At 41.2% G+C, this 15,041-nt stretch overlaps 2 protein-coding genes across 2 annotated transcripts; one reads left to right on the top strand and one right to left on the bottom strand.

Moving 5' to 3' along the window:
* Window positions 1-2,590: 2,590 nt before the first annotated feature.
* LOC127763626 (conserved oligomeric Golgi complex subunit 4) lies at window positions 2,591-7,434 on the bottom strand. The gene is made up of 2 exons (XM_052288390.1): window positions 5,650-7,434; window positions 2,591-3,479 (listed from the first exon to the last, which is right to left on the bottom strand). The coding sequence occupies exons 1-2, from the start codon at window positions 7,303-7,305 to the stop codon at window positions 2,850-2,852; spliced, it is 2,286 nt and encodes a 761-aa protein (XP_052144350.1). The 5' UTR covers window positions 7,306-7,434; the 3' UTR covers window positions 2,591-2,849.
* Window positions 7,435-8,857: 1,423 nt separating this feature from the next.
* On the top strand, window positions 8,858-9,897 carry LOC127762523 (glutathione S-transferase T3-like). The gene is made up of 2 exons (XM_052287032.1): window positions 8,858-9,226; window positions 9,304-9,897. Exons 1-2 carry the CDS (start codon window positions 8,858-8,860, stop codon window positions 9,895-9,897), a joined length of 963 nt encoding a protein of 320 aa, XP_052142992.1.
* The last annotated feature ends 5,144 nt before the right edge of the window (window positions 9,898-15,041 follow it).

Raw genomic sequence — 15,041 nt, 5'->3', positions numbered from 1 at the left:
ACGTGACCCGATAGCCCAGCAGCCCATTAGGCCCCATCTACAGTTCTACACTCTCTCCACCTTATCTCTAGTCTTCCTAGCGTTATATTGAGCGCGAACTACGGAATGAGCGGCCCTTCGGCTTTGGCGATGGGAGCAGGAGTGGGCTACACGTTGACGATGGCATCGCAACGACGGCCTCTCCCCGGTGAGCTCCCTCCGCTCTCCCTCCAGTGCGAAGTCTAGATCGAGGTCAGCTTCGATTCCTTGCCTCCTCTGCCACTGGCGCAACCCCGCCCGGTCGGCCTCCACCCACTCCCCTTCGTCTTGCTTTGCCCCCGCCACCACCAGCTATCGATCCTAATCGCCACCTGCCTTTGTCCGCCTCCCACCAACGGTTCATCACCTCATAGGCCATCCCCCTAAACCCGATGCCCCACTTCCCCCTTCCCATTGCCACCCTCCTCTCACTTGATCAAGACATGGTCCCAATCTCCCGGTAGGTATCAATAAGTCGATTGAGGATAACTCAACGCGGGTGACCTAAAGGCTCCGACCTGAATTATTGAACCCCTCATAATCACTACACCACTGCTCTGTTGGTTATCAACTGTGCCGAAACACATTAGAACCCACCAAGAAGGCTATTTCCTAGCGAATCAATAGTACAAGCAAGAGGGTAGAAGAAGTAATCTGAATATTACAAATATACGATGAATCTCCCAAGTTTGGGTTCCACAAACCGAACTAGTGGCAAAATTGGATTTCGCAAAATAATGTCAGCAAAATCCGACATGAGAACGGCTATTGAATAAATATGATTAAAAACATCCTAGGGTTAGCCTTAAGTCCAAAAATTGTTTCGAACTAGATAAGGTACGTGGATTGCGTTTACAATTCTGGACAACTCGGAAGGAATTTTGACATGAGGCAAATAATGTATGAAAGTGGACTCATAAGTTCTATAACAAATACACATAGGCCCTAAGAGAACTTCTGGATCAGCAGATATGTATGTTTAAAGTTGATATTGTCAGAAGACCCGAACTCACGAACAAAATTTATCTCATGTCTATTATAGTTAAAAAATGATGATGAAGCATGAGAGGAGAATAGGGCAAGGCCTGATGTTGGTCCCCAATCCATCTCAGTGACCATGCGAACATTCCCTGCACATGTTCCACTTTGCTTCACCCATACGAGTACTTCTGCAACACACAACTCAATGTGTAGCATCCTTCGTTCAAATGCATGTCTACCATAATAAACATGCACCTTGAGTTCATTGATGATGTGTAACATAAACATGGTCATATTCGAGCAGATGATGTATTGATCACAACCCTATCCCCGAATCCAAACCAGAGCGCTTATCGCGCCACCATCGGGATGTATTTGCGAGAATCCCATCACGCACATGTTCACAAATTAAGTTTTACATCATGTCAGTACTTTACTCTTGATGCTTTTCTATAAATACCCTGCTAGAGTGGAGGAAATCGTGATGATGTGAACCACCAACTTGTCCATCCACTGGCACCGATCAATGATCATCTACTAGTCAGTTTGAAGGATGCCAACTGATGAAACCCGTTACAAAAGCAAAAAGAAAGACCATAATTTTCAAAAAAAAAAAACAAAGAAAGACCATGCTCAGCCTTGGGTACCTGATCTAAAGGAAAAATTAGGCGCCCATTATCCATTGTTGGGCACACGCTCTCTGCTAGGAGCATGTTTGGTTGCTTGACTACACTCAGCCTAGTGCAGGCAACTAAACAGGCATGCCCCCTCTTTGTTTCTCTATGCTACAATTTAAAAGGACACTACTTGGTGTAGTTAGCTAGTTTCTCATCTTGTATCTTCCTCACTTTAAATGGTTTTTCTCCCATACCACCTATCCTATTTACGATCTAATTATAATAAATATTTGTTTTGATTTAATATTTATAATAAGATCTCACACGACTATATTCTGATAAAAAATATATGTTTTAACTGTTAAAATTTGATGCTTCATTTATAAGAAACAAATGTTTTAACTAGAATTTAATTATGTTGCACATTTAAGTTTTTTGTTACAAGAATTTTTTCAATGTTGCAGATGGTATTGTTTTAATGTGTCATTTAATGTTTACAAATATAACAGATTTGTATTTTTTTTAATTGTTTCAGCAAATAGATTGGAATGTATCAATATTTACAACTCCATGTTTCACGTATGATATAAAAAAATGTTTCAATTAGGAATATATTATCACATATATTTTTTTCATCAAAAATATAATCATGTAAAATCTTGTTGTAAAGGTTTAGTTACAATGAATTCAACGGTGCAATTAGATTGTATATCGAATAAATTATTTAGGAGAAAAAATTATTTAAAATTTGATAAAGAAAGTTGTTTTTTGTTGAGAGAAAATTGATGTTGTGTAGCACAGCATGCATGGAAAGGTTAAGGTAACAATGAGATGTTTTTTTCTTCGATATGTTAAAATCGGGCAGGGTACTAAGACAAATTCATCCAAGAACCACATTTGGCACTTTTATCAGGTTAGTATATGCCCTTCGATTTATTCGCAGAAAGAAGGGCTTACTGGTTCAAACCAAAATATAAGTTAAAAGGAGCAATATCCTTTTTTGCTTATATGAATTGCAGTCAAGTACCGTAGCAGAGATTTTCTTTACAGTAAACACCACAATATTACAGCAGCAAAATATGGATTTCCAAATTCTTTGCTAGGACAATTAGTTTGGTGCTACAACAAAAACTGCTCCAGTAGCGCAAGCTCGGGAGAACGAGTAAATATAACTTGTTATATAACATACAAAAACTGTATAAGTAATTAAAGAAGCGCATATGAACCAACAATTTAAAGTCTCAAGGCAGCAATTGCTTCAGGCCTGAAGTCAATCCGAAGCCCTAACACCCTCCTAACCTCTGCTGGTGTCAAAAGCCATGTCAGATGCCCGGCATTGTCACCCCAGAAATCCAGTATCTCCGATACCCGCTCAAAATTCAGAATTGTTGACATCTGGGAAAGTCTTGAGAACTTGTCTCGGACTGGTCTCTGTGACATTTCCGAGAAATGGTTGATCAGGGAGCGTACCTCCTTGTCGAGCTGGAGCCCACCAAGCTGGCTGAACCTCTTCTGCATCATTATCACTTCAAGCCTCTTGACAATGAAGTCGATGATTAAGTGCACAAAGGAATCATAGTTGTTTGATGTCATCACGGGCTGGAGCCATGCAACATTAGTATTAACTGTAAGGACAAGCTTCTGCACCCATGGATCATTCACCTCATTTTCTCCATATTCGGCATCATCCAGCTCATAACTGACAGTGGCAACAGTGTCCAGAACAGGACGAACACGGGGTGCCACAGATGCCACTAAATGCTCCAGTCCAGAATGAAGGATCTTCTTGAAGGAAGCACTGATCTCACCTAGCTCAGATAAACAGGATTTGATTTTCTCTCGGTCAGCAGGAGCATGAAAAGCCTGTTGAACAACAGGAATAGTCAGTACAGCTGGGTTGTCAACACGAAAATACTATGCTACGAACAAAGTGATTTTATCAGATAAGAGTGAAACTATTAGTTGTTTTTGGTGTAATTAAGGTATTTTGAAAGCTCATTGTAAAGTTTTAATTTGCCAGCAGGTTTCTCCCACATTCCTAATTCATTTTTGACATGCGCATGGTCTCCAATACATACATTTGACAATTAAACTTTCTCAATGAATGTTATCAGCATTATAATATCTACAAAATTCCTCTTTCAAATATAATATGGTTGGATTTATCATGTGACATGTCTGTGTGTTCCTCACCTTATCATGTCTATTTTGCAGTAAAACCATGTGTCACTAACTTATTTCAGTCAATCAAATGCACTACAATTCAGGGTTGTAAGCACAAATGAACCAACTAGGTAACAAGTAACATGGAGTCCCTAAGTCCATCGCAAACACAGTAATAAGATGTGTGCAAGATTTATGTTCCATACTTATTTCATAGCTAAGAAATTTAGAACGAAGCACTCAGCTAGTCAGCTTCCAATCAGGTACGCAGCATCCCAGCTCCACAACCCCAACAAGGCAGTCAAATTCCTCCATGGAATGAAGCAGCTGGAGGTAGCAAGTTTTACTAGGGAGTTCAGTGCTTCAATGAGGCAGTAGCAATGCACTTAAAATATTGTTGGTGACGACTGGCCACAAGACCACGCTGTGGCAGGCCTTGTGCAATGGGTGTCAAAAATGTTAGACTTCAAAACATGTTTGTTGCTACAAATATGTTATCCTTTTGCAATTTGTTCTCTAAAGTGTTGCAATTGCAACTATTCCTTCTCAATGATACAATGTTGCCCAGTAGATATTAGCTAGACTTTTTACATTTGTTGAACCAAGGGGGCATTTTGCTGCAATTTTGTTATATAAATGTTGCCGTTCAATGATTTAGAGGCACACAGTAGGATGCCTAAGACTAAATCACTCAGGGGACGATGCGACAGGAACAACTTCCTTCAGACATTTGTCAAGTCCTTCTAGTTCCAATGTAGGAAAAAAGCTAAGAGGAATCAAGGTCAACCATGAGCATCGGATTTAATCTTCTGGAAATAAAACTATGACTACATTTCCTACCCATCTGCAGGCTTGCCAAAAAAAATTACTACCATTTTTTCCCTTTATTTCATGGTTGTGCAGAAAGATGCACTTTCCGGTGACAGCAGGTCATTTGTTTTCAGGAAGCAGCAGCATGTATTTGACAAATCTCTTCAAAGGCAGCAACCATTCTGCTACCCTCCAAGCATGCAATCATCACATCCAAATATATTCAACTAGCTTAGGGGGTCACTGGTGGAAACCTGGGAGCGTTGGTTTGCAAATGCATCTGTATGACAACATGCATGCAACATTTGATCGTTTTGGGTCAATGGTGAGTGGGTAAGAGCACAGATACAGTTCTTGCTCTTGAAAAGGCTCCTTAGAGACGTACTAGTTCAAATAGCTGCATGCTAACATTGATTTTTTGTGGATGAGTGAGCACAATCACTACAAAACATTGTGCAGGTGTAACAGATGCAGCAAACTGTTTCAATTTCCTTAGCAAAAGCTAGCCTGGTAAAGTGAACATTATAATTTGACAGATATTATGTACTAGACAACAATGTTGATCAGATACATAAAAATAGGTTACAAATTCAAGTGAACTGTGGAGGGAGCGAACAAAATGAACCGTTATTATAATGAAAAAGAAAAGGTGAGATTGCACAATTTGTAGCTTTTATCTCCATCCAACAGGAGATAGATTTAGCAAATAGCAGTGGACCGTTATTGAAAACAAATTGCACCATAATTGTAGGAAGTTCCTAAAGATTTATCTACAGGTTACAGCATAGCTAAATATATCCTAACTAAGAGACTATTTATTCAAGGAAGACACATATAACCCTTTTACATATGTGATGCTGTTTTGGTGCCACTCATAAGGTGTGACAACATGATATTATCAACTACTTTCTAGAGGCTTCTTTCACTAAACAAATTACAAGAACTGGACAAAAGCACCGATATCTTAAATTGTAATAACTGAGAGACTACTTGATTAATCATGATATCTTAAATCCCAAATGAATGCAAGTTATGAAGAGAAGAAAAGGTTAACACTGACCTCTGAACAGAGCTCCTCAATCTCATGACGGAGCTTCAGGACATACTCTGAGCTAACATCCATGTTGTTCAGCGCAGTTGCAATCTCCTCACCAGTCTTCTGAACACCAACACCACCAAGAAAGAGCTTTGCACCCAAGTTTGGTTCCCTCATCCTCCATTGCAGTGCTTCCTGGTACTCATTGCTCAGTAGGCTCGCCGCCCCACCAAGCACTGCAAAAATTGAGTTTATACTTGCAGTGGATGCTGCTCTTCGGCAGCAACTCTGCAGTACGAAGAACACATCATCCACCATTGACGTTGTGAGACCATCAGGCACTGGTTCATCAATCCGGATGGCTTTCCTTACATTCTCAACCATGAAGAATTCTTCCAGGATCACATAAAACCCAGTTAAATCCTGCACCATTTTATTGAAGCTACCATTCCGGAAGGACTTCATCGCTTGTGGCCCCAGCTCAGGTTTGACATCTCGCAATCCACGAATCTTATTCACCATAAATTCAGTATAGTCTTCACCAAGCTGTGTCAGTGACAGAATCTCCTCAAGATAGAGCTCGACCTCCCTGGGGTCAGGCCCTTCATTGCCCCCTGCAGCATTGGCCACAGAACTCACCACAGAGAGGAGGTTCTTGGTATATGAGTTTATATCCGAGGCAAGATGTGCAAGTTTCCTGTAATCAGCATATCGGCGCAGTATCTGTGTGCCCCGGGAATCACACTCCTCCTGCAGCTCAATGATGGCATAGGCAACACCATCCTCACCTCTGAGTTCACGAAGCACAGCATCATTCTCCTCAACGGCCAGGACAATGTCCTTGAAGAGACGGGTAAGGCAGCCAACAAAATCAGGCCGCTCTGAAGTAGGCTGTGTTGCAGAGGTTAACTCAGCTAGGTGCTCGAAGTCGGCACGAGCGCGCAGGGCGACGACCTTCTTGAGGTAGGCGACATAGACCTGCAATCCCTCATCAGCGAGAGCGAGGAGAGGGAAGAGGCGGACGAGGCGGAGAACGGCGGGATGGTCCAGCGCGTCCACAGCATCCGCCAGCCTTCGGCGCGCGAGCCCCTCCAGCCTGCGCTTGATGTCCAGAAGGTCGCGGCGGAGGTCGTCATCGGTGGGGAACCGGGCGTCGATGGCGAGGAAGTCGTGCGCGGCGGTGGCAGCGGCCGTGAGATCATCCGCCGCCAGAGCACGGCGTGCGGCGTCGAGCGCGCGGGACCTATCGAGCGCCGCCTCGGCGCGCGCGAGGGCGGCCTCCGCCCTGGAGTGCGCGGCGTCGAGGTGGCGCACGCGGGAGGAGAGCGCCTCGGCCAGCGCGGCGGTGGAGGAGGAGGAGTCCCTGAGCGCGGCGGCGTCGGAGGCGGCGAGCGAGAGGAGCGGCGGGGCGGAGCGGAGAAGGGAGGCGGCGGCACGGTCGAGGTCGGGGCGGCGGGCGAGGAGCGCGTCGAGGCGGGCGTCGAGGGCGCGCTGGTAGGCGACGCACTCGTGGAGGAGGCGGGTGGCGGCGCCGGCGTCGGTGAGGGCGCGGAGGGCGACGAGGGAGGCCGGGTCGCCGAAGTCGAGGGACGGGGCGGTGTCGGTGGAGGCGTCGGGGGGCAGCGCGGCATCGGGGCGTGGGGAGCGCGGGATGGGCAAGGGGTAGGACGCCACAGCCATGCCGGCCAGCCGCGGCGCCGGGGATCGCCGAGATCTCGGTGGGTAATTCGCGGGATCTGGGTGCTCTCCTCTCGGTGCTCTCTACTGTGGCCTGCCTGTGGGAGGCCTAGGGGGGTAGTTTGCCGGGCTGCGGGTGAAGGGCATTTCTGCGGGGAAAATTAATTTGCCTTCGAATGTTTCATTGTTAAGCAAACTGTTTTTATTTAAATCTAGGTTGCGAGCTATTATATTCCACATTGTGAGAGCATCTCTAGCAGGGGTACTAAACACAGCCCCTAAAGAAATTTTGAGAGGTGAAACAAAAAAAATTCAGATCCAACAAAGCCCCTACTAAAGGCCCTAAAATAGGAAGGCCTCCAAATTATCCCCTCAAGTCCCCAGGCCTACGGGCCTTCTCCCTGGCCCCTATTCCACGCGCAGGAGAGAAATCCCACAGCCGCCGAGCCGCGCGCTCTTTTTTTTTTTTTGCGCGAAAACTTCTGCTAGCGCCGCCGCTAAATCCTCTCTTCCGCATGCGCACCGCCTGGATCAGCGCCGTCCTCTCCAACTAGCCAACTCCTTCCTCGCCGCACTCCTCCCTGGCGGATCATCTCCCTGGCCGGCAACCTCCTCCCTGGCAGCCTCCTGCCCTACCGGCCACCTCCCTGCCCGGCGGCCTCCTCCCTGGCGCCCTCCCTCTCGGCTGCCAGCCCGCCCGACGCCCTCCTCCCCGGCAGACCACCTCCACGTCCTGCGCCCTTCTCCCCGTCCGGCAATAGTCGAAGGTATTTTTTTTCTTTTTCCAATGGATTTGTGGATGCAATTAGATAAGACTTGTTCTTTGTTGAGATTTAGCTTGCCAGGGCGATAAAATGGATGTGTGTATTTAGAAATCTATGGTTGGAGCAAGTATTTTAATCTGTTCACTTGTTCAGAGATAAGCATGCAAAAATTTATGTTCTTTTCAGATATTAGTAGGGGAAATTAATTGGTGAGAAAGAATCTGGTGGTGATCACTTTGTTGTATTTTAGTGATCATAAAAAAAATCGACAATACCACAACTCAGTAGGCAGGGGGAATGATAAATTGGGTAGAGCTAATATGGTTTTGGGCAAAGCTCCTTCCCTTTCTATTACTGAAAAAATGAATAGTTCTTGATGCACTCTGTAAATGAATAGTTCTTCCGTGCACTGAAATCTCTAGACTACTTACATTGCACCTGTTCTGCAACAGTGCATATGCATGACTTTAAGACACTGTGCCACCTGAAATCTTGTGATCGTATTCTAGTTATATGCAGGTTCTTCGAGCAGGCTGGTACAAAAAGAGAAAAAAAAAGCTGCTTTGGGGTGCTATATGGTTTTCTTTTTAATTCAATTTTGTAGAGCTCTACCATAATCTGTTCTAAATTCTAATGATTGGAAAAATTTGCTACCATTATGCATTCTACCAACATATATTAGCTAGTATCTGCCAGTTTTCCTGAGATTGATTGGAGAAGTTGTTAATTTATCTACTTATTGCAATGACTAGATTGTGATGGCAAGTGAATGTGATTCCTTTGTGCGCACGATGTCCGAAGAGACCCATGTTGAGGCATATTCCTTGCCAATGCAAAATGAAGACCTTCATACTTCAACAAATGGTGCAAAAGGAAGAGCCAAAAGATCAAGCAACTTTAATCGTAAGGAGGACATTCAACTATGCATTTCATGGCAAAGCATTAGCTCGGATCCTATTATTGGCAATGAGCAACCAGGGAAGGCATATTGGCAAAGGATTGCAGAGCACTACCATGCTAACCGTGATTTTGAGTCTAATAGGAATGCATTCTCTCTTGAGCACCGTTGGGGTAACATTCAGAAGGAAGTAAGCAAGTTTCAGGGCTGCTACGAACAAATTGAGCGTCGACATCCAAGTGGCATACCACATCAAGAGCTTGTAAGTTAAATTTTTTATTCATTATTATTAATAACAATCTTGTATGTATGTGAACTAGCACTTGAATTTTGCTATAGGTTCTTGAAGCCGAGGCATTGTACTCATCCAATGCACCAAAGAATAGGGCATTTCAGTTTAATCATTGTTGGTTCAAGTTGAGGAATTCTCCAAAGTTTCAAACTCTAGAATCCCACAAGAGGCCAAGGTCTAGGAAGTCTTCGACCCCAATTGAGAGTGCTGGTGAAGAAGATGAAGAAGGTGATGATGCTAGGAAGAGTACAACTCCTGATTTATCACAGCCAAGTGCTAAAAAGAGACCAATGGGTAGGAAGGAAGCAAAGGAGCAGTTGAAGAATGGAGGAGAAGATGGACCATACAAGGAGGCGATGAAAGATTTGCTTGACGCCAAAGAAAAAGAAGCTAAAGTGAAAGAAGAGAGATGGAAGGAAACTAAGGAGATTCAAGAGCACAAGCTCTTATTTGCTGAGCGTAAGTTAGTGTGGGATCAAGAACAGAAGATCATGTTTTGTGATGTTTCCACCTTGGAACCGGATGTGAGAACATATGTGTTGGCTATGAGGGCACAAATTGCAGCTTCAAAGGTGGCTGCCCTCAATGGTGGATTTGATGGTAGTAGTGGCTTTGGAGATGAGTTTGGTGGTGGTAATTGAGAAGTTTGAGCACTTCGATGGAATAAGTTGGATCATATTGGATGATCCACATGTCCTTTGCTAGTAGGATATGTCATTTCCACGATTGGTTCTTGGAGTCCTTTTGTGTTAATTTTTGCAATTATCTAAGTGTCATTTGCTAGTAGGATATATATTACTTTTAGATTTGTTATTTTTATGATCGAACCATTCATTCTTGTAGGATGTGTTATTTTTAAATTATATAATGCATCTCTGCAAAATAAAAATAATGCATCACTGGGTTCACATAGCATATTGTGGTGATATGGAGACAGACAATGACATGTTAGTGAGCAATTTTTGTTTTCATTGGTGAATTATAAATCTTGGTTGCGTGTTGTTGTATATGGCATTGTGCGTACACCATATTTACATGTTTGAAACTTTTGATTTTCGATTTGAATTGTGGTGTTTGAAATTGTAAATTTAACTATGGTTAAATTATGCACGTTAGAAATATTTATGTTTAATTATTGTGGTGTTAAACATAGTGTAAAAAGGGATTGCATGCTAAAATAAAAGAGAAACAATAGTAGGGGCTAAGAAATAGGGGCTATTGCTAGAGTTGGAGGTATTTTTTGGGTCCTTGGGAGATGGGGGCAGCCCTCATTTAACTTTTAGGGGCTTTAAAATAAGGCCTATTGCTGGAGATGCTCTAATGTTATGAATATAGAACTAACCATCTACGACTCCCTGTTAGGATGTATGAGTAATTTTTAAGGCCTCCTTTAAATTATATGAATAAAGAAAACAAAGAAATAGAAAAAACGCAGTATTCTGACTAGAATAGAAGTGTTAAACTGATGATTGCAAAACATATAAAAACACAGGAATGACCGCTTGATTGGACCGTAGGAAAAACATAAGAATCGGATGAGAGAGATACACTCAAAGTAAATTTTCCAAGAGCTTTGAGCTCTTGCTGAGTTTCTTTCAAAATCTCTATAGGATTATTCATTCCATAGGAATTTCAAATGATTAGAAATGATTCAATCCTTTAATTAAAAGACATTTATAGAAATTTTTCCTATAGAATTGAAATCATCCCAAAATTCCTATATATTTCCTCTAAATCAAAGGGACCCTAAGTGAGTACCATTTACAACCAACTCCCTTTATTTCATATTATAAGTCGTTTGACCTTTTTCTTAGTCAAAATTCTTTAGCTTTGACCAAATTTATAGGAAACAAATTAGCAACATCCACGACATGAAATTAATTTTATTAAATTTAATATTAAATATATTTTGATAATATGTTTGTTTTGTATTGGAAATATTAGTATGTTTTTCTACAAACTTGGTTAAACTTTAAGAAGTTTGACTAAGAATAAAATCAAACGGCTTATAATACGAAACGAAGGGGGTACTCAAATAAAAACAGTTTGCTTAACACTTACTCCCTCCATCCCATAAAACCAACCTATAATTGAATGGGACATTATTGACGGTTATTAAGTACCAGTTTCAACTGCCAACTAGCACAACTAATAAAGGGAAACTTAGGGCCTGTTTGGGGGAGCATCTTGCTGCTGCAGCTTCTCTCAAAATCAGAAGCTCCCCCAAACAGTCCAGCTTTTGGTCCAGATTCTGAGAAGCTGTAGTTGTAGAATCTAGAAAATGAACTAGAAGCCAGAAGCTGGAAAACCCAGCTTTTCCAAATTCTCAGAAGTTAACTACCAACCAGCTGCTTCTCAGAATCTTAAGCTCCCCCAAATAGGCCCTTAGCATGTCTTACACGCATACCAATAATAAATAATGTAGTTGTATTAGGATGGGAAAATTAATGTGGATGCATGAATTATACGCCAAAGTGAAGGAGAAATTAAGCCGGCATGCAAAGAAAAACACCTCCAGTGAATCACGTGCAACCACACGGATTTAGGGGCCCTCAAGTCAGCTCAAACCGACTCAAAGTGGGACCAAACACCCGGGTACCTTCATAGGGGCCCACATGTCAGTCCCTCACCAATGTTGGTGAGCAGAGTGGTTGGATGGGTTCGGCCGAACCAATCTTGGTGCACCTGACACCCATCTTCCACATGGCGACTCCTCAGCGCTCCCCAATGACGGTTATGCGCAGTTAGCGGCCCCTAACTGCCATACAACCGTCATTACAAGGCTATAAATAGAGCTTCTCTCCCTCACATGCAACACACACCTCATGGAGCAATTCACTCTTCCGCTTTATATTCTCTATAGTTTTTAGTAGGAATTAAGCTTAGGAGTTTCAATCCTATAGTCTTCTTGGAGTTCTGGGTATGTCTCTAGTACTCTCTTCTTTGTGTAAGATTATAGTCGAATTAATAGTATTATATTCTTTATTTATATATGCTCATATTTTATTTTATATAATTCTTTATTGAGTATATTTCCTATGAGTAGTATATACTTTGTATATTTGTTTCATCCTAGGCTAGTCGATCCATGCTAAAGTAACGGTCCAATGACCTTCATAGGTTGCTCTAGCTCTAACTTGTTCATCCCCTAGGGGAGATAGTGATATTGTTTACTAGCATAAACGTGGTGTTTAGGCTAGATAAATATCGTTGGATGTGGGTGTATCCCACGGAAAGTCAGGTAGGCGGCAAGTGGTGATAGCCATGTCCATCCTTTGTATTCCTCTACGTTCGGGTATGACATAAGAGTGCATAAATGCCATAACTACGTTGGCAGACTAGCAGTGAGAGGTTTCTCTATAGTACCTGGGTGCCTGGAACTATATCCTACGTTGTAAGTATGTATATGTTAAGTATATGCGACATGATTAGTTTTGAAGTACAATTGTATCGTAATATCCTTAGGCTATTCCTACTAGACAATCTTTAGAGATGAATCTCTTGTGTGTGTACCTATCAAACCTTATCATGAACCCTATCTAGATTGCGGAAATATAAATACGATACCCTTGGGAATACTCATGGGTGAAATGCTACAACGATATCTGTGCACTTGCGGATTTATCTGTGATAATAAGAAATATCAATAGACATATCTAGTACAACGGATATAGACATACTCCTGTCCAGATTCGCTGTACTAAATATGTCCCATCCAATACTAGGTTGGTTTTTTATGGGATGGAGGGAGTATATTAATTTGTAGTGGTACACCCACAAAGTAAAATTTATAACTCTAACATGTAATATATTATAGTACGCTACTTGCACATGAATTATAACACAAGTTAGATAACATAATCTAATCTTAGGATGTGTTTGGTTGGAAGGATATAATTAAATAAAAATGTCCATGCAACTTTTATATGTGTTTGGTAAGAGTGAATGGGATGGTCAGGAGAGCTAAAGAGCTAAAATTGGATTATTCTATGAAGATGTTGGAACTCATTCGATAAAATTGACTCGATATCCATGTCCCAGGGTCTGTTTGGCACAGCTCCAGCTCCACCTCTCCTAGATCCCAGCCAAACAGTTTCAACTCCACCTAAAATGGGAGCGGAGCTAGGTGGAGCGCTCTCATAAAATGAGGCTGTTATACAACTCCACCCTAGACTTAACTCCTGAAACTAAATTTAGGAGTTAGAGTTCTACCAACAGGCCCCTAATTTTGATTATTAATAATTGATTAATAATAAGTATTACATGTTGTTAGTTAATAATTAACTTGTGAAAATTAATGTCGATTAGACATAATTAGTCAATTTTATTATTAACTAGTATAGATTATGGCAAGAATAATTATAATTAACATAGAATAATTAGTAGTTTATGTTTTCATTCAATCCGTCCTCTTCTAAAAAAATGAATGGCCATATCCACCCTATCAAAAGAAAAAAAAAGATTACTATATCCCTTATAATATGGATGCCCATATCCTATCTACAATCTTGATCATGAACTAAAGACACCCTTTTATACTCTTTGCATTTCAAAATATGGTTCTCTAATGTTTGTTGCAAGAAATAGATATGTAAATTTTGTGAACAATGTTACTATCACTTTGTCGGATGAAGAAATGACCAAAATAAAAGTTGTATGTCTTGATGAGTTCTACAACTTTTATGTTCATGACTTTTTCAGCTGAAATTATTTACTACAAAATATCATTTGAAGTTTTGAAATTCAAATTTTAGTTGATAAAACAAATTCACAAGAAAAAATGACCAAAATAATAGCATAAAAAACACAATAAAATGATAGAGCATGATTTTAGAAACATTTAGGAAAAAGAATCATCCAATTTAGAGTTCATATGAGTGAGATAAACTAGTTTCAAATTTTAAAATTTTATTTTCGCATACGGCTCCTTAAGACACCCGTATGGAAAAATTGATTTTTCTATGTGGGCTCTTAAGTGGTCCGCATGCAAAAATGAGCTTATTTTGGCGTCTTAAGGAGTCGTATGTGAAAACACCGACGCGGCAAGTTGTGGTCCGTTTGCAAAAATCATAGGGTCTCATACACAAAAATCTTTTGTGTAGTAGTGATGGGTTTTTATATTCCGATTAATATTCATCACCGTATTCATTTCGCTTATTCGCTTCGTATTTCTATTCGATAATATTCGATTTCGTTTTCATATCCGGGTTTTCGATTCCGAAAAAAATTATGAAAACGAGTATGGTAAAGCTAGTTTTTGATCGTATTCAATCCATTTTCATCCCTATATATTATTTTATATTATTACTTGCATGTGGCAGCCCTTAGTTTGGTTGAGTTTGTTTCCTCTTTTTGCAGCAATTCAATTTAGAAACTCCTGTCTTCTAGTCAAGCCACATACGCGTAAAGCAAATTCTAAACTCCCTCCTATCCTACCAAAACTTTAGTTTCATGCTTCGCACTAACATGATATCATTTTTTGAACTTATCTGACATGACAACAATATTTCCATCACTCTTACTGTAGGCTAACAAAAAATGCACTTTACAAAGTTTAAAAAGGGATATCTATGTATTGGACAACCCACCAACCACATAAAACCGAATTAAAGATGCTCCACATGTACTTTATTGCATCATCTTGCTAAAAGAAATAGATATACCTCATGACTCTAATTAAACACGTCATTCTGCATAGATAGATAAGGTAATATTTTCCTTTTTTATATATTCTCCTTTGTTTTGGGTATATAAATCCTCCTCCTCCTACATAGCTAGTCATCAG

This window comes from Oryza glaberrima, chromosome 2 (assembly GCF_000147395.1).
Source record: "Oryza glaberrima chromosome 2, OglaRS2, whole genome shotgun sequence".
NCBI classification, from domain to species: domain Eukaryota; kingdom Viridiplantae; phylum Streptophyta; class Magnoliopsida; order Poales; family Poaceae; genus Oryza; species Oryza glaberrima.
The sequence above is the reverse complement of the archived record's forward strand: the minus strand, read 5'-3'. Positions and strand labels throughout refer to the sequence as shown.